The sequence below is a fragment of the Chiloscyllium punctatum genome, chromosome 10 (assembly GCF_047496795.1).
Source record: "Chiloscyllium punctatum isolate Juve2018m chromosome 10, sChiPun1.3, whole genome shotgun sequence".
NCBI classification, from domain to species: domain Eukaryota; kingdom Metazoa; phylum Chordata; class Chondrichthyes; order Orectolobiformes; family Hemiscylliidae; genus Chiloscyllium; species Chiloscyllium punctatum.
Genome location: NC_092748.1, coordinates 67,838,532 through 67,862,388, shown reverse-complemented (window position 1 = coordinate 67,862,388; position 23,857 = coordinate 67,838,532). Strand labels below are relative to the sequence as shown.

Here is a 23,857-nt window from a genome sequence, read left to right as displayed (position 1 = left end):
ATTCTGACAATTCTTTCACAATGCAGAACTGTTGGAGAAAGGTAAACTTTGTCCCCTTTTGACAGCAATAAGTTGTCATGTTCTGAAATTTACAGGTTCTGACAGCCACTTTGACAGCTGCTGACAAACAGAAAGTAACTATGGTCTGTGTGATGGTAGGGTGCCACTTGGATAGGGGTAGGATGTGATGTTTGGGGTAGGTTTGGGCTGGTTGGAAGAAATCAGATTGGGAAGGGAGGGGGTATTTAGTCTATGTGAGTTGGAGAAGGGACTTGGGTCAGATCCCTCAGCAGGGGTGATGTTTGGTAATGATTGGGTCCGATGGCAGAGATCGGTGGATTTGTTGGAGCGGGAAGGGGCTTAGAGAAGGGGGATGAGAGTGCTGTCTTACAGGTCGGGGAGGATTAGGTTGGTATGGGTATGGGTCTGGGTCTAGGAGGTCTAAGTGGTCTGTGGAAAGTTATAATTGGGAATGTAAGAGATAGGTTTGGGATTTCTTAAATAGTTGTTCAATGATCAACTACATATTTCATAGTATAATGTTTACTATTTTATTAATTTCATTGGAACCCTCTGCAGTCTCTAATTTAAGACTTTGAGGGTTCTTGGGATAGAGCAATTGACCTGCAGAATTGTTAGTTTCCTGGGCAATTCCCTCGGCACTTGCTCTGCCAGCTTGTTCCATACATGCACCATCCTTCGCGTGAAAATGTTATAACAAATGAAGGCAAGCATGCCAAATGGCTTTGTCACCACCCAGTCTATATTCCACAAAATAATTTTCACTTTTTGTCTGTGGTCGTTCTCATGCTGGCTCTTCGGATAGTGATATGTCAGAGGACTGAAGAATTACAGGTTATTCCTTGTTCAAAAGGTTGTGAGGAGGAGCTAAGCACTACGTGCCTGTCAGTTTAACTCGATTGGTTGCAAAAGCATTTAGAAACGGCAATTCAGACAAAATTAACAATGTGGACTAATTAAGGAAGCCAGTGTAGATGTGTTCTAGGCAAAGCAGTATAATTTGTTTGCAATTTTGATGTAACAGTATCAAAGAAAGTAATATAATCAATTGTGGTGCATGTGGCCTTCGAAAGGACATTTTGTAGATTTAAAAGGTTTGATAAAGTACTCAACTGGAGAAATTATTCCTGCCAGCAGCAAGTTTGAAAACTACAAAAAAACAGTTTATAGATGACTGGTAAGAGTAACAGTGGTGACTTGAGAAAGTGTTTTGTGCAGTCAGAGGTTAGCATGTGAAATGCAACTACAGAAGTGTTTTCAAGGTCAGTTCAATCCAGGCCTTTAAATAATTTTTGAAGCAAAAACCTGCAGGGCTACAGGCAAAAGATGGAGTTGAATTGCTTTTGGAGGGAGCTGTCATGGACGCAACTGGCTGAATGGCCTCCTGTGCCATAACCATTCTGTGATTCTATAGCAACAGCATCCAGAGATGTTTATTAGGTGACCTAATCAAGATTTTCAAGTTGATGAGGGATTTTGATAGTGTGAATAGAGAAAAAACAGTCCAGCTGGTAAGTTGCTCAATAATCAGAAGTTGTGATGTTTGAATCAGTGGTTAAAGTTCAAAAGGTGAGAGAGAACGTTTGGAGTTGTTCACTTCTGGAGTGACCTACATGCCGTTGTGATGGAACAGACCTCATAAATAATTTTTAAAAGACGTTGGCTGATAAGTATGGATATAAAACTTTGGAGCTTGCAAGTTTATGGCCCAAAAATAGGATGAAACATCATTGCTCTTCCACAGAGCCAACACAAGTACAATGGACTGAAGAACCACTCCAGTGCTGTACACTTTTATGATTCTCTCAGTTGTTTTGAAAAACATTTATTTTGTAAGATATTGATATCTCTTATACATGTTAAGGGAGGAGTTTTTATGGTTTAATACTGGCAACTAAATGGCATCTTGTAACAAGTCACAAAATATTCTTTGAATCAATATTATTTTGAAATTTCCTTTATATTTCATTTCTGGTTACAACAAAATAACTTTTCTGATATTTGCATAATTTTTGCAGATAACACACTGATATTAACCTCTGCTTTTTTTTTCCTCGATATCATTACAGGTTTCACTATTTCAAGAGAGAAAGAAAATCAAATTCTTACAGAAGCAATATTCAAAACTATTGGCCATGGTAACGCTCATCCAAACTTTCACAGACCATACTGATGACGTTAACTGTTGTGCCTTCTCTTCCACTTACCTGGCTTCCTGTTCATTGGACCGAACTGTACGCCTTTATTTATTGAAGGATTTCTCAGAGCTTCCTTTCTCGCCACTAAAAGGTCATAGTTATGGTGTACATTCCTGTTGCTTTAGTTCTTGTGGGAAGTTTCTAGCTTCCAGTTCAACTGATGGGAACACTGTGCTATGGAATCCCAGTTCGGGAGAGAAGTTGGCAACATTGAAACAGCCCAGTGAAAGCCCAGTAAGGGTTTGCAAATTCTCTGATAATTCCAATTTTTTGATATCTGGTGCAGCTGATGGTACTGTGGCATTATGGGACGTTCACAGGAAGAAACTTCGCAGGTTAGTTAGAGAGCTTGCAGCTTTTTCATTAATAATTGCATGCAGTTTTTCAACATGTATTTTGATTTAAGATTTTTGCTAATAATTTTATGTTGAATGCATCTTTTTTCATTTAAACTGGGGGTCTGGAGCAAATGTAGATACAAAATTGAATTGAGGCTCTCTATTCAGTAATAAGGTTTATTGTTCAAATCTCTGCAAAACTGAATTACTGTAATTTCAACCGTAAATGGTAAATAACCTGACTTCAAAAAGCTACTATGAAGATTTGAACTGAAGCCTTGCCTCCAATATTGCTTTTAACTTCAAGGTTCTCAATATGCTATTGCTTCAAGTTCAACATTTTTTTTGCATGCATCAGATCAATGTAACTGCCCCTATAGTCTTCTCCCTTCTTGCCTTTCTACCTTCCTCTGGGGCATTGACTATCGTTGATTCTTCCTTGGTTCACTTTGTGGCACTTCCCATTTCCTGCTCCACCCAGCCTATGAAAGATATGGGATTTCAGCTCAATGACAAGCAAGTCACCTGGGGAAATAGTTGCTGAGGTTCAAAGTTTGTGAAAAGATTTGTAGCTCGGGTGCTCGTTGTTGTGTTTCTGTTCGCCGAGCTGGGAATTTGTGTTGCAGACGTTTCGTCCCCTGTCTAGGTGACATCCTCAGTGCTTGGGAGCCTCCTGTGAAGCGCTTCTGTGATCTTTCCTCCGGCATTTGTAGTGGTTTGAATCTGACGCTTCCGGTTGTCAGTTCCAGCTGTCCGTTGCAGAGGCCGGTATATTGGGTCCAGGTCGATGTGCTTAGTGATTTGAATCTGTGGATGAGTGCCATGCCTCTAGGAATTCCCTGGCTGTTCTCTGTTTGGCTTGTCCTATAATAGTAGTGTTGTCCCAGTCGAAGATGACAAGCAACTGGGACAACACTACTATTATAGGACAAGCCAAACAGAACAGCCAGGGAATTCCGAGAGGCATGGCACTCATCCACAGATTCAATCAATAAGCACATCGACCTGGACCTAATATACCGGCCTCTGCAGCGGACAGCTGGAATTGACAACCGGAAGCGGCAGATTCAAACCACTACAAATGCCGGAGGAAAGATCACAGAAGCGCTTCACAGGAGGCTCCCAAGCACTGAGGATGTCACCTAGACAGGGGACGAAACGTCTGCAACACAAATTCCCAACTCGGCGAATAGAACCACAACAGTTGGTGAGGTATTTGCTGATTGTGCTTTCTGACCACCAAAGAGAGAGAGAAGTCAACATCATCCATGCAGGGAGAGGATTCACAACAACAACTGTTACTAGAAGTATCCATGTAACCAGGGCTGGGTGAAGTCCTAAGGTGCTTAGAAGTCAGGAAGGAGAAAGCTCAAGAAGCGAAAGGCTGTGGGACTGTCTGAGAAGAAGGCATCTTACAAGGTTGTTGAAGAAATAATGTTAGGCAACCCATATTAGCAAATAGTGAGTTGAGTTAGAACTTTGCTTGTTTCAAGGGTTCTGTGGAGAGACATTAACTGAAGAAAACAGCACAGAACTTTGCTGAAAGGTAATCGACTACAGCAGTATTATTAAATGAACTTTGAACTGGTACACCAGATCTCTCCGTTCACTGCCATGCTGGCAACTTCCATGAAAGAATTATAATAATCCTCGCTGATGTTATTACTGATTCCTGATGAAGGGCTCCTGTCTGAAATGTCGATTTTCCTGCTCCTTGGATGCTGCCTGACCTGCTGTGCTTTTCCAGCACCACTCTAATCTTGACTCTAATCTCCAGCATCCAAAATGGAGGACGGGAAAAATTTCTGGCTGTAACAGCTGCTCGTTTATTGAGGTATTTCAGGTGTTGGAGGTGATTTCCTCGAATTCCAGGAGCAGCAATTACTGTTTTATATGCTGTTGCACTGTTTTGGAACTTTGATAAAAAAGTCAAAACAACAGCAGTTTTAAAGGGCGAAGAATAAACAAAGGAAGCACATGGTGTGAGGTCAGTGCAGGAGAGAGAGAGAGAAAGAAACTGACACAGCAGTGAACCTGCACAGTTTACTGCCTTTGCTGTTTGAATTCATTATATCGGAGTGCGTCTGGGAAAATTAACAAACAGTGAAATTCACAACTGATCTTGGAGGAACCTGTTTGGGTGGAGTTCACACCACGGAGGCTGATAAGTGTATTGTTTTTAAGTGTGACCTACAGAAAGTCTGCATTAGTGAGTAGAGTGGGTTCTTTATTGATTGTGTGTTTTTTGAGATATGTCTCGATGAAACTTAAAATATAAGTCATAACTATTAATTTAACCTGGGGCAGTGTTTTTTAGAGGAATAAGATGATGTTATTTTCTGGGTCTGTAGATTGTGAAGGAGCAAAAATGGCCTTTAGTAGAGTGATATGCGCTTCTTGTCAGATGTGGGAGTTTAAGGGTTACTGCACATTATATCTGCAATAATGCTGTTGGTTGCGACTCTTGCCAGATCGAATGGATCGGTTGGAGAGACAGTTAGAAGCAATGAGGAGTTTGCAACAGCAATAGTATGTGATGGATGGCAGTTATAGGAAGGGGGGAAAGGTCTCAGATGCAGTCAGATAGATGGGTTAACTCCAGGAAAGGTAAGAGACCTAGGCAGGAGCCTTCTGTAGCTATCCCCATTTCAAACAGGTATGCTGTTTTGGAAAATGTAGCAGATGGATTCTCAGCAGAACATAGCACGAACAGCCAAGTTTCTGATATTGAGACTGGCTCTAATGCAATGAGGGGTATGTCAGGTTCCAAGAGATCAATTGTGTTCAGGGACTCTCCAGTCCAAGGTACAAACAGACGTTTCTGTGACCAGGAGCAAAAAATCAGAATATAGTGTTGTTTTCCTGGTGCCAGGATCAGCGATGACTCAGAGAGCGTGCAGAATGTTCTCAAGGGGGAGAGGGGCCAGCAAGAGGTCATTGTCCACATCGGAACCAATGACATAGGAAGGGAAAAGGTTGAGATTCTGAAGGGTGGTTACAGAGAGTTAGGTAGGAATTTAAAAAGAAGGTCCTCTAGAGTAGTAATATCTGGATTACTCCCAGTGCTGTGAGGGCAGGAATAGGAGGATAGAGCAGATGAATGCATGGCTGAGGAGCTGGTGTATGGGAGAAGGATTCACGTTTTTGGATCATTGGAATCTCTTTTGGTGAAGAAGTGACCTGTACCAGAAGGACGGTTTGCACCTAAATTGGAAGGGGAATAATGTACTGGCAGGGAGATTTGCTAGAGCTGCTCAGGAGGATTTAAACTAGTAAGGTGGGGGGGTGGGACCTAGGGAGATAGTGAGGAAAGAGATCAATCTGAGACTGGTACAGTTGAGAACAGAAGTGAGTCAAACAGTCAGGGCAGGCAGGGACAAGGTCAGACTGATCAATTAAACTGCATTTATTTCAGGGAAGGCAGATGAACTCCGGGCATGGTTAGGAACATGGGACTGGTATATCAGCAATTACAGAGACATTGCTCAGGGATGGGCAGGACTGGCAGCTGAATGTTCCAGGATACAACTGCTACAGGAAGGATAGAAAGGGAGGCAAGAGAGGAGGGAGAGTGGCATTTTTGATAAGGGATAGCATTACAGCTGTGCTGAGGGAGGATATTCCTGGAAATACATCAAGGGAAGTTAATTGGGTGGAACTGAGAAATAAGAAAGAGATGATCACTTTATTGGGACTCTATTATGGACCCCCTAATAGTCAGCAGGAAATTGAGAAACAAACTTGTAAGGAGATCTCAGCTATCAGGAAACTGCATGGGGGTGGGCACATTAGAAATTTGGAGCTTATTCAAGGAAAAGTTCCTGTGTGTCCTACATAAGTACGTACCTGTCAGGGAGAGGGAGGAAGCTGTAGAGCGTGGGCACCATGGTTTACGAAGGAAGTGGAATCTCTGATCAAGAGAAAGAAGAAGGCTTATGTTAGGATGAGATGTGAAGGCTCAGTTAGGGTGCTTGAGGGTTACAAGGTAGCCATGAAAGACCGAAAGAGAGAGCTCAGAAGAGCCAGGAGGAGATATGAGAAGTTGTTGGCGGATAGGATCAGGGTAAACCCTAAGGCTTTCTACAGGTATTTAAGGAATAAAAGAATGACGAGAGTAAGATTATGGCCAATCAAGGATAGTAGTGGGAAGTTGTGTGTGGAGTCAGAGGAGATAGGGGAAGCTCTAAATGAATATTTTTTGACAGTATTCACTCTAGAAAATGACAATGTTGTCGAGGACAATACTGAGGTACAGGCTACTAGACTAGGTGGGATTGAGGTTCGCAAGGAAGTGGCATTAGAAAGAGACAAGTCCCCTGGGCCGAATGGGAGTTATCCTAGGATCCTCTGGGAAGCCAGAGAGGAGATTGCCGAGCCTTTGGCATTGATCTTTAGATTGTCATTGTCTGCAGGAATAGTGCCAGAAGACTGGAGGATAGAATATGTGGTTCCCCTGTTCAATAAGGGGAGTAGAGACAACCCAGGTAATTATAGACCATTGAACCTTACTTCAGTTGTTGGTAAAGTGTTGGAAAAGGTTATAAGAGATAGGATTTGTAATCATCTAGAAAAGAATAATTTGATTAGGGATAGTCAGCATGGTTTTGTGAAGGGTAGGTTGTGCCTCACAAACCTTATTGAGTTCTTTGAGTTTGTTGACCAAACAGGAAGATGAGAGTAAACAGGTTGATGTGGTGTATATGGATTTCAGCAAGGCGTTCGATAAGGTTCCCCACAGTAGGCTATTGTACAAAATGCAGAGGAATGGGTTTGTGGGAGATATAGCAGTTTGGATCAGTAATTGGCTTGCTGAAAGAGGGTGGTGGTTGATGGGAAATGTTCATCCTGGAGTCCACTTACCAGTGGTGTACCACAAGGGTCGGTGTTGGGTCCACTACTGTTCATCATTTTTATAAACGACCTGGATGAGGGTGTAGAAGGGTGGGTTAGTAAATTTGCAGACGACACTAAGGTCAGTGGAGCTGTGGATAGTGACAAAGGATGTTGTAGGTTACAGAGAGACATAGATAAGCTGCAGAGCTGGGCTGAGAGGTGGCAAATGGAGTTTAATGCGGACAAGTGTGAGGTGATTCACTTTGATCGGAGTAACCGGAATGCAAAGTACTGGGCTGATGGTAAGATTCTTGGTAGTGTAGATGAGCAGGGAGATCTCTGTGTCCAGGTACACAGATCCTTGAAAGTTGCCACCCAGGTTGACAGGGTTGTTAAGAAGGCATACAGTGTTTTAGCTTTTATTAATAGAGGGACAGAATTCCGGGACCATGAGGTTATGCTGCAGCTGAACAGAACTGTAGTGCGGCCGCACTTGGGAGTATTGTGTACAGTTCTGGTCACTGCATTATAAGAACGATGTGGAAACTTTGGAAAGGGTGCAGAGGAGATTTACTAGGATGTTGCCTGGTATGGAGGGAAGGTCTTACGAGGAAAGGCTGAGGGACTTGAGGCTGTTTTCATTAGAGAGAAGAAGGTTGAGAGGTGACTTAATAGAGACATATAAGATAATCAGAGGGTTAGATAGGGTGGACAGGGGGAGCCTTTTTCCAAGAATGGTGACGGCGAGCACGAAGGGGCATAGCTTTAAATTGAGGGGTGATAGATATAGGACAGATGTCAGAGGTAGTTTCTTTACTCAGAGAGTAGTAAGGATATGGAATGCTTTGCCTGCAACTGTAGTAGATTCACCAATTTTAAGTACATTTAAGTTGTCATTGGGCAAGCATATGGACGTACGTGGAAGAGTGTAGGTTTGATGGGCTTCAGATTGGTATGACCGGTCGGCGCAACATCAAGGGCTGAAGGGCCTGTACTGCGCTGTAACATTCTATGTTCTATCTGTAAGAATAATAGGGTGGTGATTAGATTACTTAGAGTGGAAACAGGCCCTTCGGCCCAACAAGCCCACACCGCCCGACCGAAGCGCAACCACCCATACACCCACATTTACCCCTTACCTAACACTACGGGCAATTTAGCATGGCCAATTCACCTGACCTGCACATCTTTGGACTGTGGGAGGAAACCAGAGCACTGGGAGGACGTGCAAACTCCACATAGTTAGTCGCCTGAGGCAGGAATTGAACCTGGGTCTCTGGCGCTGTGAGGCAGCAGTGCTAACCACTGTGCCACCGTACCGCCCATGGGGGTTTTAATTTTCCAGACATAGACTGGGACTGCCATCGTGTTAAGGGTTGAGATGGAGAGGAATTTAAGTGTGAACAAGAACATTTTCTGATTCAGTATGTGGATGTACCTACTCTTGGGAAATAACGCAGGGTAGGTGACTACGGTGTCAGTGGGGAGCACTTTGGGGCCAGCGACCATAATTCCATTAAATTTTAAATAGTGATGGAAAAGGATAGACCAGATCTAAAAGTTGAAGTTCTAAATTGGAGAAAGGCCAATTTTGATGGATTCGGCAAGAACTTTGAAAAGCTGATTGGGGGCAGATATTCACCGGTGAAGAGACAGCTGGAAAATGGGAAGCCTTCATAAATGAGATAATGAGAACCCAGAGAAAATATATTCCTATTAGGGTGAAAGGAAAGGCTGCTAGGTGTAGGGAATGCTGGATGACTAAAGAAATTGAGGGTTTGGTTAAGAAAAAGAAGGAAGCGTATGTCAGTTATAGACAGGATAGATCGAGTGAATCCTTACAGTATAAAGGCAGTTGGAGTATACTAAAGAGGGAAATCAGGAGGGCAAAAAGGGGACATGAAATAGCTTTGGCAAATAGAATTAAGGAGAATCCAAAGGAATTTTACAAATATATTAAGGTCAAAAGGGTAACTAGGGAGAGAATAAGGCCCTCAAAGATCAGCAAGGCGGCCTTTGTGTGGAGCCGCAGAAAATGGGGACGATACTAAATGAGTAGTCTGCATCAGTATTTACTGTGGAAAAGTATATAGAAGATATAGAAAGTAGCGAAATAGATGGTGACACCTTAGAAAATGTCCATACTACAGAGGAGGACGCGCTGGATGTCTTGAAATGCATAAAGGTAGATAAATCCCCTGGACCTGATCAGGTGTACCCTAGAACTCTGTGGGAAGCTAGGGAAGTGATTGCTGGGCCTCTTACTGAGATACTTTGTATCATCGATAGTCACGGGTGAGGTGCTGGAAGTTGGGTAACATGGTGTCATTGTTTAAGAAGGGTGGTAAGGACAAGCCAGGGAACTATAGATCAGTGAGCATGACGGTGGTGGGCAAGTTGTTGGAGGGAATCCTGAGGGACAGGATGTATATGCATTTGGAAAGGCAAGGACTGATTAGGGATAGTCAACATGGCTTTGTGCATGGGAAATCATGTCTCTCAAACTTGATTGAGATTTTTTGAAGAAGTAACAAAGAGGATTGATGAGGGTAGAGCGGTAGATGTAATCTATATGGATTTGAGTAAGGCATTTGACAAGGTTCCCATGGAGATTGGTTAGCAAGGTTAGATCTCACGGAATACAGGGAGAACTCACCAGTTTGATACAGAACTGGCTCAAAGGTAGAAGACAGATGGTGGTGGTGGAGGGTTGTTTTTCAGACTGGAGACCTGTGACCAGTGAAGTGCCGCAAGAATCGGTGCTGGGTCCTCTACTTTTTGTCATTTACATAAATGATTTGGATGTGAGCATAAGAGGTACAGTTAGTAAGTTTGCAGATGACACCAACATTGGAGGTATAGTGGACAGCGAAGAAGGTTACCTCAGATTACAACAGGATCTTGATCAGATGGGCCAGTGGGCTAAGAAATGGCAGATGGAGTTTAATTCAGATAAATGTGAGGTGCTTCATTTTGGGAAAGCAAATCTTAGCAGGACTTATATACCTTAATTGTAAGGTCCTAGGGAGTGTTGCTGAACAAAGAGACCTTGGAGTGCAAGTTCATAGCTCCTTGAAAGTGGAGTCGCAGGTAGATAGGATAGTGAAGAAGGCATTTGGTATGCTTTCCTTTATTGGTCAGAGTATTGAGTATAGGTGTTAGGACGTCATGTTGCGGCTGTACAGGACATTGATTAGACCACTGTTGGAATATTGCGTGCAATTCTGGTCTCCTTCCTATTGGAAAGATGTTGTGAAACTTGAAAGGGTTCAGAAAAGATTTACAAGGATGTTGCCAGGATTGGAGGATTTGACAGGTGAGAGGCTGAGCTGTTTTTCCTGGAGTGTCAGAGGCTGAGGGGTGACCTTGTAGAGGCTTACAAAATTATGAGGGGCATGGATAGGATAAATAGACAAAGTCTTTTCGCTGTGATCAGTGAGTCCAGAACTAGAGGGCATAAGTTTAGGGTGAGAGGGGAAAGATATAAAAGAGACCCAAGGGGCAGCTTTTTCATGCAGAGGATGGTACGTGTATGGAATGAGTTGCCAGAGGAAGTGGTGGAGACTGGTGCAATTGCAACATTTAAAAGACAGTTGGATGTGTATATGAATAGGAAGGGTTTGGAGGGATATGGGCCGGGTGCTGGCAGGTAGGACTAGATTGGGTTGGGGTATCTTGTCGACATGGACGGGTTGGACTGAAGGGTCTGTTTCCATGCTGTACATCTCTCTCTATCACTCTATCTGCAGTCCTCACATCTGCCTTCCAGTTATTACTGGACAAGTCAGATCCTAGACTGAAATCTGGCTTTGTCGACTTTTTAAAATAAAATTAAAGTTGTTCTTACACTAAACCAAATGCATGTTTGGTTTTAAAAGTAAAACAGAAGTTTATTATGCAATCTAAAATAGAATAAGCCAGGCTATTTTTTTAGATGAAAGAATTTGGAAGATTTTGAAGCATACAGTGGAATACAATATTCTATCTATCCAACAGCAAACCTTTGCAGTACTTTAACACCAGGGGGAATTTTACCTCTGTCACCTCTAGATTTAACTTAACTGTCTCTTTCAATTCCCAGACTTGGGAATTTGATAGGCTCTTCCTTGAATCTTTACACAACTAAATATGGACTTTCTCAACTTTGAATAACTGCTTCAGGGTTCTAATCAAATGCCTGTTGGGCTGGAACTTTTGAGCTAAAGCCCATCACTGAGGTACCCTATTTCTAACTGTTCTGAATTAACTTTTTTCTTCCAAAAAAAAAAGTTTTCATGCATCCAACCTTTAATCAATTCCTGACCTTCTAACAGAAACCTAATGTTTTTCAATGTTTACTCTGTAAAACTGAAAATGCAAAGAAATTCCCAATAGCACTTTGAGCTATGCCTCGCATAATTTTTTTTTCAAATCCCTAGATCCAGAAATAATTGCAGTTTAATCAATAAACCCTCTCATACAAAATGATGGAAACCCACGTGTCACTCATTCAAATTCAAAACTCTAAAACAAATGATATTAAAATATGTATAATTTACGCACCTTTCATCATAAAATAAATACAAGAAGAATACTGCCAATTCTTCCAACCAAAATTAATCATTTCACTCTACTTATGTGCATTTAATTCCATCTTCGTTGCCCATTCCATCAAGCGGTGTATTTTTGAAGTTCTACATCATCTATCATGGAGTTCACAACACTTCCAAAAGTTTGCAGATGACCCCAAACTCTGAAATGTTGTGAATAATCAGGAGGACAGTAATAGGATAGTAATAGACTTGCAAATGATGTAATTTATCACCATTAATTGTGTAGTGATCTGTATTGGTAGGGAGATGAGGCACGGAAACACAATCTAAAGACATAGAATTTTAATGGGATGTCGAAACAAAGTAACCTAGAGCTAAAATGTTGCAAACTTTTGAAAATCCTGAGACAAGTTGAGAATGTTGTCAGACAAATGGAATCCTCAGTCTTGTAAGTGAAAGCATAGTGCACAAAAGCAAGGAAGTTATGGTAAAACTTTAATTAAAAATGATTTTACAAGCAGTCAGCTGGAGATTTGCAACCAGTTCTGATTGCAACATTTTAGGAAGGATGTCAGTGTATCAGTAGGCAGAGGAGATTCACTGGAATGGTAGAAATGTATGAAATGCTTCTGTTTCATGATGAAAGGAGTTAAAACTGAGGTTTTTGGAGATTTGGTAAAGATATTCAAAATCATAAACAGATTGAAGAATAAGTAAGAAGAAGCTAGCACGAGGTAATCCGTGAAAAAACTGGAAGATATGAAGAAACTTTCTTTTACATATAATGCATTTTGATCTGGGATACAATGCCTGCATGATTTTGCATGTTGATTCAATAATTTTCAAAAGGAAGTAGGTATGTACTGAAGAGGACAAAATGACTATCAGCACAGTTAAGTGTAGGGTGATTGTAAAATGGCATGAGGACGAAGAAAGTGTGGGTGGGATGAGTCTAAGAGGTTGATGCCTTAAGGATTTGGGGTTACAGTTTCACAAGATTGTAGGTTAACAAAACCATAAAAAATGAAAGAGAAACAAAGAATTCATCCCCAAAGGGATAGGGTTGAAAAGCACTCAGGTTTTAAATTTTGTATAGAATTGAATTTGTGTATATCCTGCTTGAATTACTTGCACAATTCTGGCCTCCATAATTACAAAAAGATTATTGAAGCAGATTTAGAAGGCTGATACTCTTAACTCGGAGGGTATAATCATCAGGCAAGGTTGAGCAAACTGAGCTGGTTTTCTCTGGAAGGGAAAACTGAGAAGATAACTTGATAGAATTCTTCACACTAATGGAATTTGATAAGGGAGGCAAAGATGATGTTTCCACTATATATGAGCCCTGAAATTTGACACAAACCAACTCATAGCCAAGTGATGGAATTCTAAGCAGTTGAGATGCTGTGGCCATTACGGAGACTTAGATATCACAGGGGGCAAGAATGGTTGTTGGATGTTCTGGGGTTTAGATGTTTCAAAAGGATAGGGAGGGAGGTAAAAGAGGTGGGGGGGAGGGGGGAGTGGCATTGCTAATCAGGGATAGTATCACAGCTGCAGAAAGGGAGGTCATTGAGGAAGGTTTGTCTACTGAATCAGTGTGGGTGGAAGTCAGAAAAAGGATAGGAGCAGCCACTTTATTGGGAGTTTTCTGTAGACCCCGTTCCACAATAGCAACAAAAACACTGAAGAGCAGACTGGGAGGCAAATTTTGGAAAGGTGCAGAGGTAAAAGGGTTGTTGTATGGGAGACTTTAACTTCCTAATATTGGTTGGAACCTCTTTAGTGCAAGTGGTTTGCTTGGAGCAGACTTGGATAGGTGTGTCCCGGAAGAATTGTACTCAATATGTAGATATGCCAACTAGAGGAGAGGCCATTATTGGATTTGGTGCTTGGCAACGGACCATGCCAGGTGTCCGATGTTTCATTGGGAGAGCATTTCATTGATCGTGATCACAATGCCCTGACCTTTATTCTAGTCATGGAGAGGGACCGGAGAAGATGATATGGGAAAGTATTTAATTGGGGGAGTGGGAATTACAATGCTATTAGGCAGGAACTATGGAGCATAAATTGGGAACTGAAGTATGGACTTAGAAGAGCTAGAAGGGGGCATGAAAAAGCCTTGGCGGATAGGATTAAGGAAAACCCCAAGGCATTCTACACTTTCGTGAGGAACAAGAGGGAGGCCAGTGTGTGGTTTGGGCCGATCAGGGATAGCAGAGGAACTTGTGCCTGAAGTCGGAGGAGGTCTTCAATGAATACTTTGCTTCAGTATTCACTAAATTTGAGAGGACAGTGTGAAACAGGCTGATCTGCTCGAACAGGTTAATAGTCATAGAGATGTACAGTGTGGAAATAGACCCTTCAGTCCAACCCGTCCATACCAACCAGATATCCCAACCCAATCTATTCCCACCTGCCAGCACTTAGCCCTTATCCCTCCAAACCCTTCCTATTCATATACCCATCCAAATGCCTCTTAAATGCAATTGTACCAGCCTCCACCACTTCCTCTGGCAACTCATTCCATACATGTACCACCCTCTGCGTGGAAAAGCTGCCCCTTAGGTCTCTTTTATATCTTTCCCCTCTCACCCTAATCCTATGCCCTCTAGTTCTGGATTCCTTGATCCTGGGGAAAAGACTTTGTCTATTTATCCTCATAATTTTGTAAACCTCTATAAGGTCCCCCCTCAGCCTCCGACGCTGCAGGGACAACAGCCCCAACCTATTCAGCCTCTCCCGATAGATCAAATCCTCCAACCCTGGCAACATCCTTGTAAATCTTTTCTGAATCCTTTCAAGTTTCACAACCTCTTGTGTTAAGAAGGAGGATGTGCTGGAAATTTTGAAAACCATGAGGATGGATAAGTCCCCTGGGCCAGATGGGATATATCCAAGGTTTCTACTGGAAGTGAAGGAAGAGATTGCTGCATCTTTGACAATGATCTTCGTGTCCGCACCTGTCCACTGGAGTAGGGCCAGATAATTGGAGGATGGCAAATGGTATTCCCTCATTCAAGAAAGGGAATTTGGACAACGCTGGGAATTTCAGGCCAATTAGTCTTATGTCGGTGGTGGGCAAATTATTGGAAAGGATTCTGAGAGAAAGGATTTATGGTTATTTGGAAAAACATAGATTGATTAGAGATAGTTAGCATGGCTTTGAGAGGTCATGCCTCACAAGTCTTGTTGAATTCTTTGAGGATGTGACAAAAACACATTGAAGGTAGAGCAGTGAATGTGATGTTTTTGGATTTTAGCAAGGCATTTGATAAGATTCCCCATGGTAGGTTAATTCCGAAAGAAGGCATGGAACACAGGGAAATTTGACTGAATACAGAACTGGCTGGCTCATAGAAGACGGAGGATGGTAGTTGATGGAAGGTATTCAGCCTGAAGCTTGGTGACCAGTGATGTTCCACAGGGATCTGTTTTGGGACCTCTGTTCTTTGTGATTTTTTAAAATGACTTGGGTGAGGAAGTCGGAAGGGTGGGATAGTAAGTTTGCCGATGACAGGAAGGTTGGAGGAGTTGTGGATAGTGTGAAGGGCTGTTGTAGGTTCCAATGGGACAGTGACAGGATGCAGAGCTGGGCTGATACATTTACATCAGAACTGTAATTTCTCCCAACAAGTTTATGCAGATACTTATGGTCCACATGAACCTTCACATAGCTTTTTCCCCCTTCCTCCCCATTTACGTATCTAACTTTACATAACTATACTTGTTATTTATTTCAACAAATCAGTCAATTTCACATTCTTACTACTGAGCAGAGAAGTATCTCTGGAATTCTTGCAGCTGGATTTCCATTTTTATTTCATGTTTCTGAATATGCACATTTTTCATATCCACTTGATTGGCACAAGCATCCACTCCCCCCTCCACTGATGCTCAGTCACATCACAGTAGTGTGTGCTATCTATTAGATGCACTGTGGAAATTCGCCAAAGATCCTCAGACAACACCTTCCAAACCCACAACCACTTCCATCTAGAAGGACAAGGGCAGCTGATATATAGCAACATCACCACTTTCAGGTTCCCCTTGAAGCCACTCACCATCCTGACTTGGAAATATATTGCCATTCCTTCACTGTCACTGGGTTGAAGTTCTGGAATTTTCTCCCACATGGTGTTGCGGGTCAACCCACAGAAGGCGGAGTTCAGCAGTTCAAGAAGACAGCTCGTCACCACCTTCTCAAGGGCAACTAGGAATGGGCAATTAATGCTGGCCAGCCAGCAACGGCCACATCCCACAAAATGAATAAATTTTTAAAAACTCTTAATTCACTTCCCCTCCCCACCCCAACCCTGACTTTTTGGAGTTTAATAAAAGGGTGCCATTGGTCACAATAGTATCGCTGCTTCCTCTTAGCAGTTTTTGTTTCCATTCACTACCCCCTCCTAACAGCCTCTGTCGTCTTGTGTCCTTTTTACCATTCATATTATTATTCTATTTTTCAATCCATTGCCATCTCAAAATGCTATATGCCTGGCACAGTTTTCTCCTCCTCCAGTCTCTAATTATACCATAACCTCATCATGATTGTTTTCATGTTGTTCTGTTTGAGTATAAAATTTGCTAAATATTTTCTGTCCGAATTTTTTTTTATATGTTATTTAGAAGGAGGCTATGAAGGAAGCCCTTTAACATTTGTAGCTCATCTGCATTGTTACTTAACTTCAGGACAAGTGCTGTTGAGGATGGATCGGTAATTGCTTGTGATTTTTCTCCTGGTGGAAACTACTTTGTAACTGGCTCAACCTCTGGAGAGCTGACTGTCTGGGATTGCCAAATGAAGTGCCTTCTCAATATGAAAACAGCTCATGACTTGGGAGTCACCTGCTGTGTATTTTCACCTCAACCAATCAATGGTATGTTTTATCTTGATATCTTCATATTTCCAGAAAAAAATACTTCTAATATTTTAATACTTATGAAATAGTATTTTTGAGAAAATTGATTGTGCGCCATATTTTTGATACTGGATCTTTTGAAGGTAAGTATCAAAGGTGTCATTTTGAGCATATTCAGTTCAAATGACAAATCAAAGGCAGAATGAGTAAAATGTTTAATAAAGAAGTAAAAACATTTTCGAAAATATGACTGTGCTAGAAACACATTGATCTCTTATTTTGAATCTGCTCCTAAAATCTGGCTCTGATTCTGCCACTCCCCTGACCCCCATTACATGCACTCTGACTGGGAATTTAAACAAAGTTATTGGCCCCACTGTCATAGCAGCAGAACTATGAAATGACCAATGAAAATAGCAGAAACTGGGAATATTGAGCATTTTATGTGCAATGTTCAGGATTTAATGGAAAGAAAGAAGAACAGCATCAGGTCCAAGAGAAAATATTTTCCCATGTAGATTGTCAGAGCCATGTTCCATGTTGAGCAATGTTGGTGCTTAGTTGGACTGCTGAGAAGGCAACTAGGCTACACTGGTTTGCTGCACTCTGTGGGTGGTCCAAGAATAGTTGGGTAATTTGCGATTTTAAATTGGGAAGTTCTAGGAGCTAGTTGGTGCATCTATAAAAGATCAGAGCTCATACTGATAGTAGGAAGAAAAACTGAACAGTTTCCATATTCTCAAATGTTTCTTTGGCTTCTCTTGGCATGCTAACTGGTTAGCAAATACCCATTGCAAAGCCAATAATGTGTACTGTGACTCAGTCACATTCATCAGGCAGATGACAACTATATACCAAAAGATGTTCTGCATGGCCACTGGCGCTCAACCTCCTGGATGGACATACCTCTACGGCAAGGACTTTTGCAAATGAGATATGAGAACATTGACACCAACTACTGGGAGATAGATGACTATGGATGTGACCTCTGCAGGCAGAATGGAAGTGTACTTTCTAAATGGTGAGAAACTTAATAAAGCCAAAGCACAAAGGGATCTGGGAGTGCTAGTCGAGGATTCTCTAAAGGTAAACATGCAGGTTGAGTCTGTGATTAAGAAAGCGAATGCAATGTTGTCTCTTATCTCAAGAGGGTTGGAATATAGAAGCAGAGATGTACTACTAAGACTTTATAAAGCTCTGGTTAGGCCCCATTTGGAGTACTGTGTCCAGTTTTGGTCCCCACACCTCAGGAAGGACATACTGGCACTGGAACGTGTCCAGCGGAGATTCACACGGATGATCCCTGGAATGACAGGTCTAGCATATGAGGAACGGCTGAGGATACTGGGATTGTATTCGTTGGAGTTTAGAAGATTAAGGGGAGATCTAATGGAGACGTACAAAATAATACATGGCTTTGAAAAGGTGGATGCTAGAAAATTGTTTCTGTTAGGCGAGGAGACTAGGACCCGTGGACACAGCCTTAGAATTAGAGGGGGTCATTTCAGAACGGAAATGCGGAGACATTTCTTCACCCAGAGAGTGGTGGGCCTGTGGAATTCATTGCCACGGAGTGCAGTGGAAGCCGGGACGCTAAATGTCTTCAAGGCCGAGATTGATAGGTTCTTGTTGTCTAGAGGAATTAAGGGCTACGGGGAGAACGCTGGCAAGTGGAGCTGAAATGCGCATCAGCCATGATTGAATGGCGGAGTGGACTCGATGGGCCGAATGGCCTTACTTCCACTCCTATGTCTTATGGTCTTATGTATTGGAAGCTGAAACAAAAGTTCAGCTGACCAAGACAGGACCCAGAGAAAACGGAGACCAGCAGATTGTGCACCTCCTCAGCACTTTGTCTTCCTTTCCATCAAATGTGGCAAAGGATACCATGTAAGAATGGACTCCTACGTCATACCAGCTGATGTCCATATCCACTGACCAGAACCATGCAAGCCATTATCTTGCAAGGCTGAATTCTGGTGTTTATATGCATAATCATATGTTTGTCTCCTCTGTGCAATATGTTCATTATAGGTCGTGTAATTTATCAGTTTCTAAATATTTTGTACACATTGCTGCATTATAACTTTTTATTTGCTTTGTCAGGTGACATGGATAATTCAGGATCACATTGCTTTCTGATGGCTTCTTGTGGTCAGGACAACAAAATTAATTTCTGGATTGTGTCTTGTAAAGAGCCAGCAGGTATGTTGAGTTGCTTCAAGCTGTCAGCCAAACATTGCTTCTGACTGTCAATGCCACTTTTGTCTAAATTAGGAAGAGACGCAGTGCATTAATCGTGGGTGACTGTTTCTATCCATTAAAATCTTACTGGCTTCTGCTTATGTCTTCTGATACCTGACTGTCATAGTTTTGTAGTTATCATCGTGGAGGTTGTAATCTGTACTTTTTCTGTTTGTTACAATTTAAATTAATGTAGAATAATGTAAAATCCAAATATTTGCAGTGGAAATTTTGGCATCTAATTTGGCAATGATTTCCTACCTATTTCACACCAAAAAACATTAGAAACCTGTAAATGGAAGCTACAGCTATCCTCATTTAGCACTCCTAATCCTAACAGAAAGACATGCTGTATCCAATATGGTAAACAAAAATTACTATCCAGTTAGAAATACGTTTCTGATGTCTAATTTCTATATTATGTAGCTATTGTTGAGTTGAACCTAACTGGCTCAAAAATCGTCAGTTTTTTTTCTCCATTTAATTCTGCATTCTGGTTTCCTTTCTCAACTCTTGCTGTTTTCCGCTCACTGTGCCTTGTTGTTAATCTTCCCTTTAGCCCTAAGTATGAGCCTGAAGTGAAAAAGGATCCTCTTTGGAAGAATGATCATAATATGGTAAAATTGAGTTTGGAAGTGATGTACCTAAATCTGAAACTGAATATTAAGCTTAAAGTCAATTGCTTGGGTATGAGAGCAAGAGGCAAAGGTTGATTTGGAAAATTAAATTTAAAGGTATGACAGGAGATGAGAGATGATAAACATTTAAATACTTCATAATTCTTGAAAAATTATAAACTCTCAGGAAAAGACATCCATCCTTGACTGACTAAAAAGCTTAAGAAAAGAAGTTTGTATATTGTCAAGAAGAGTAATAAATCTGAGGTTTGGGAGAGTGTTAGGTAGCCATCAAAGGATAACCAAAAAAAAAGTGAGAGCAAAAATATAGAATGAGTGTAATTTATTCAGAAATACAAAAGTGATTGTAAGATCTTCTGCAATTAAGTAAAAAGAGAATAACAAAAGAAATGCCGACTCTTTAGAGACTGAGATAGGAGAAATTAGAAAAGGAAGAAAGGTAATGAAAGATATGTACGTTTCTGTCCTTAGAGTAGAAGGCACAAAAGCATTTTGAAAATAGGCATGACCAAGGCTCAAGTGAGAATCTTAAATCTTAATATTAAAAAAGAAAAATTGTTAGAGAATTCCATGGGACTGAAAATGAAAAAAATTCACTGAATTCGATGGTCTCCATTCACCGCTTCTAAAAGAGGTGACAGTGATTATAGTAGACGCAATGGTTCTAATGTTCTAAACTCCCTGTAGGTTGCGCTATAGTCAGTGGAACACCATTCAAGAAATTATAAAGTGAGAAACACTGATCTTTGTCAGTTTAGCCTAACAACAGTCATTGGGTAAATGCTGGAATCTATTGCTCTGGAAATGGTAAAATTGGTAATGGGAACTTTGAAAAAAATAATCTGATAAGATAGAGTCACCATGGTTTATGAAAGAGAAAATAAGATTTTGTAAATGGATGTAATGACTTAGAGGTATTATTTAAACTATGAATCCAGAAACTCAGCTAACCCTGTGGGCTTGGGTTTGAATCCCACTATGGGAGATGATAGCTTTCGAAATCAGTTAAAGAACAGTCCAGAATTAAGAATCTACTGATGACCAATCTACCTCCCTCATATCCTTCAGGAAAGGAAATATGCTGTCCTCACCTGGTCTGGCCTACATGTGACTCCAGATCCATTGTAATGCGGTTGACTCTCAACTGTCTTCTGCAATGGCTTTGTAAGCCACTCCATTCAAGAGTAGGGATGGGCAATAAATACTGACCAGCCAGTGATGCCCATGACCAACAAGTGAATAAAAGAAAATGTATATTAGTTTTGTTGATGTCACAAACAAGATAGAGAAAAAGCAAGTGAATCCCATTATATTTGATTTTCAAAAGGCATTTGATAAAATGACAGTGATATTTCTCAAGATAAGGTTCCTTAGGGTTAAGGTGGCAATATGTTAGAATCAATAGGGGATTATTTAAAAGACAAAGGTTCAGGATTATTTTAAATTTGATGGCTGTTACCTCTGGGATGCTGTATCGAGTCGACTTCGTGGATCTATCATGGAGGAGGAAAAAGTGAGGACTGCAGATGCTGGAGACCAGAGTTGAAAAGTGTGGTGCTGGAAAAACACAGCAGACTAAGCAGCATCCGAGGAGCAGGAGAATCGACGTTTCAGGCATAAGCTCTTGTTCGAAACATCAATTCTCCTGCTCCTCGGATGCTGCCTGGCCTGCTGTGGATCTATCATGATCCTAGCAGTGATGGAGCAGACTGGAATGGCTGCATGGCCTATATGTGCTCCTGTTTCTTACATGTTGGAGAAATCTGGAGAGGAGTTTAAGGAGAGTAGGAGTATACTTAACAGGGAAATCAGGAGGGCTAAAAGAGGGCAGGAAATATCTTTGGCAAATAGGGTAAAGGAGAATCCAAAGAGATTCAACAGATAAGGACAAAGAGTAACTAGGCAGAGAATAGGGCCCCTTAAGGATCAACAAGGCTATGTATGGAACCGTAGGAGATCGGTGAGATAGTGTTTCACATCAGTATTTACTGTGGAGAAGTATATGAAAATTAGAGAACTTGGGGAACTAAATAGTGATATCTTAAATAGTGTCCATGTTACAGGAGAGGAAACATTGGATGTCTTAAAACACGTAAAGGTGGATAAATCCCCAGGACCTGTTCAGGTATATTGCAGAGCTTTGTGAGAAGCTGTTGAAGAAATTCCCCGGACTCGGGCCTTGAGCATTGACAAAATTTATTGCATGATCTCATAGGGAGTAGACCATTCCTTCGTACATATGGAGCATCTCCAAAGCAGTCCACATCGCCATGGATTTATATAGTCAGCTCAATCAGGCACAGAACCACTAGATAGTCACTAGATGGTCTACATGAGCATCCAGCAGGCACAGTCCAAGACTGTACCTAACGAGCTATTGTTCTCAGACCTTGAGTCAATGCACACTCCAGATACTGCATTTGCCCATTGATAATGTATGGCTGAGTTGCACTTTCTACAGATAAACAGTTCATGTGGGAAAAGCATGAGTTATGTGGTTGTTACAGAATGTTCTAGCAAGCTGGGGCCACTCAGGGCGATGGGACAAGCCAGGCAAGAGCAACACCATGACTGACCAAAATCTCTAAACAAGCATCCAGCAAAAACAGCTTCCCCAATTCCATCTTTTTGATCATAAGATCAAAGCAAGCAGGTCAAGATTACCTGAAAAAGGGGGAATGTTGCTGGAATCTGGGAGATTGTCCAGTGATGGAGGCTTGGAACCAGTGGGATACTCGTCTGTATCAGGGTGAGGGATTTCAGGAAGGGGATCTTGACCAACTGGGATGTTAATTGGACTGAGGGTCGTGATATGTTCATTATAGATCATGCTTAAGACAGATGATAAGAGCCATAATAAAAATGAAAATGACAACAAGTATAATGAGGGCTTTTCCTAAGGCACCAAGTCATCCAGTCATCCACCCATCCAGCTCCACAGATCCCAAGGGGAGCCAGTGTCACATAGCTTGCACGCAGACTTTCAATATGTGATTGGCAAGGTTTATAATGTTCTCACTGGAATCGGGAATATAGGTGCAACATTCTGAGCCAATGAAGGCACAAGTGCCCCTTTTCTCGGCTAGTAGATAATCTAAGACCAATCTGTTTTGTTGGGCGACTGTGTGAATAGTGACCACCTCTCCACTAAGTTGATCAAGGGCTGCCATTTGCTATTTCCTCAAGAACTGAGGCCAATTTTCTGACCTCTGTTGCCAGTAGATCGGTCCCATAAGAGGGGAAGAGAATGGCAAAGAACTCCTCAGTGTCAGTTATACTCTCATGTTGCGAAGCCAAGGCCGGTGGAATGGGAAGGAATGTGCGTGGTAAATAAAGGGTACCACATACTCTAGATAGCAACTACCAGTCCAGGAGAGTGGCAGCTAGGGGTAGGCTTTGTGGCCACAAATGAAATAGGTGCCATTACAAGTTCTCAAGTAATTGGTTTGAGTTCCAGTCCAAACTGTTGTGAACTTGGCACTTGTAATAGTTTTATTGGGAACTTCAAGGTTCAGGATACTCCCAGCGGTAGTGGATTGGCACACGGACACGGTACGGAGAAGGGAATGGATACATTTACTGGTTTCAGCATTCCGTCTTGACGTGTGGTTGCTTTTAAAGCAAATGGTTCCCGTGGGTTTTACCCTTTCCTGTGGTATTAGTGAGGAACAGAGCTTGGGATGTAGTGAGGCTGGAACCAACCCGTATACTTTTGCATAATATAACTTACAGACTCCCAAGTGAACTTATCGTTCGTGGAATAATTGGTCCTGTCAGGACCTCGCATGAAAGAGTTGTGAGACTCCCAGTCAAACCTACTGCCTCAGCACGCGCACGCATGTGTGCAAACACACACACACACAGCTAGGGTGGTTAACCTTCTGTGCATAAATGTAAGTCATGTAAAGCAGTGTTGACATGCAACTCCCTTGTGACAGAGTTCATCATCCCATCTTCCCTGTTCCCCTCATGCATAGTCAGTGTGAACAAGGCAGGGAACAACACAGAGACTGAAATGGCGATCAGTCTCCACATATTGTGCCTGGCGGGTGAGCTGATGCCTCTGGTGTTTTCTGTTTATGTTCCTCTGGGGATGACGCTCTCTTGCAGCGAGTTCCATGAGTCGACTCAGGTCTTCCCTCAATCTTGACAGCCATCCAGGTTACCAGGAGGAGGGATATGGGCCTT

The 23,857-nt window shown here is 41.9% G+C and overlaps 1 protein-coding gene across 2 annotated transcripts in view; it reads left to right on the top strand.

Annotated features, from left to right (window-relative positions):
* The window catches only part of wdsub1 (WD repeat, sterile alpha motif and U-box domain containing 1), a 61,217-nt gene that overhangs the window by 9,108 nt on the left and 28,252 nt on the right, over window positions 1-23,857 (top strand). For both annotated transcript variants that reach the window (XM_072579414.1, XM_072579413.1), the window contains exons 2-4: window positions 2,091-2,554; window positions 16,618-16,805; window positions 18,894-18,992. In XM_072579414.1, coding sequence (XP_072435515.1) covers window positions 2,157-2,554; window positions 16,618-16,805; window positions 18,894-18,992 — 685 coding nt within the window. In that variant the 5' untranslated portion in view covers window positions 2,091-2,156. The remainder of the gene's footprint in view (window positions 1-2,090; window positions 2,555-16,617; window positions 16,806-18,893; window positions 18,993-23,857) is intronic.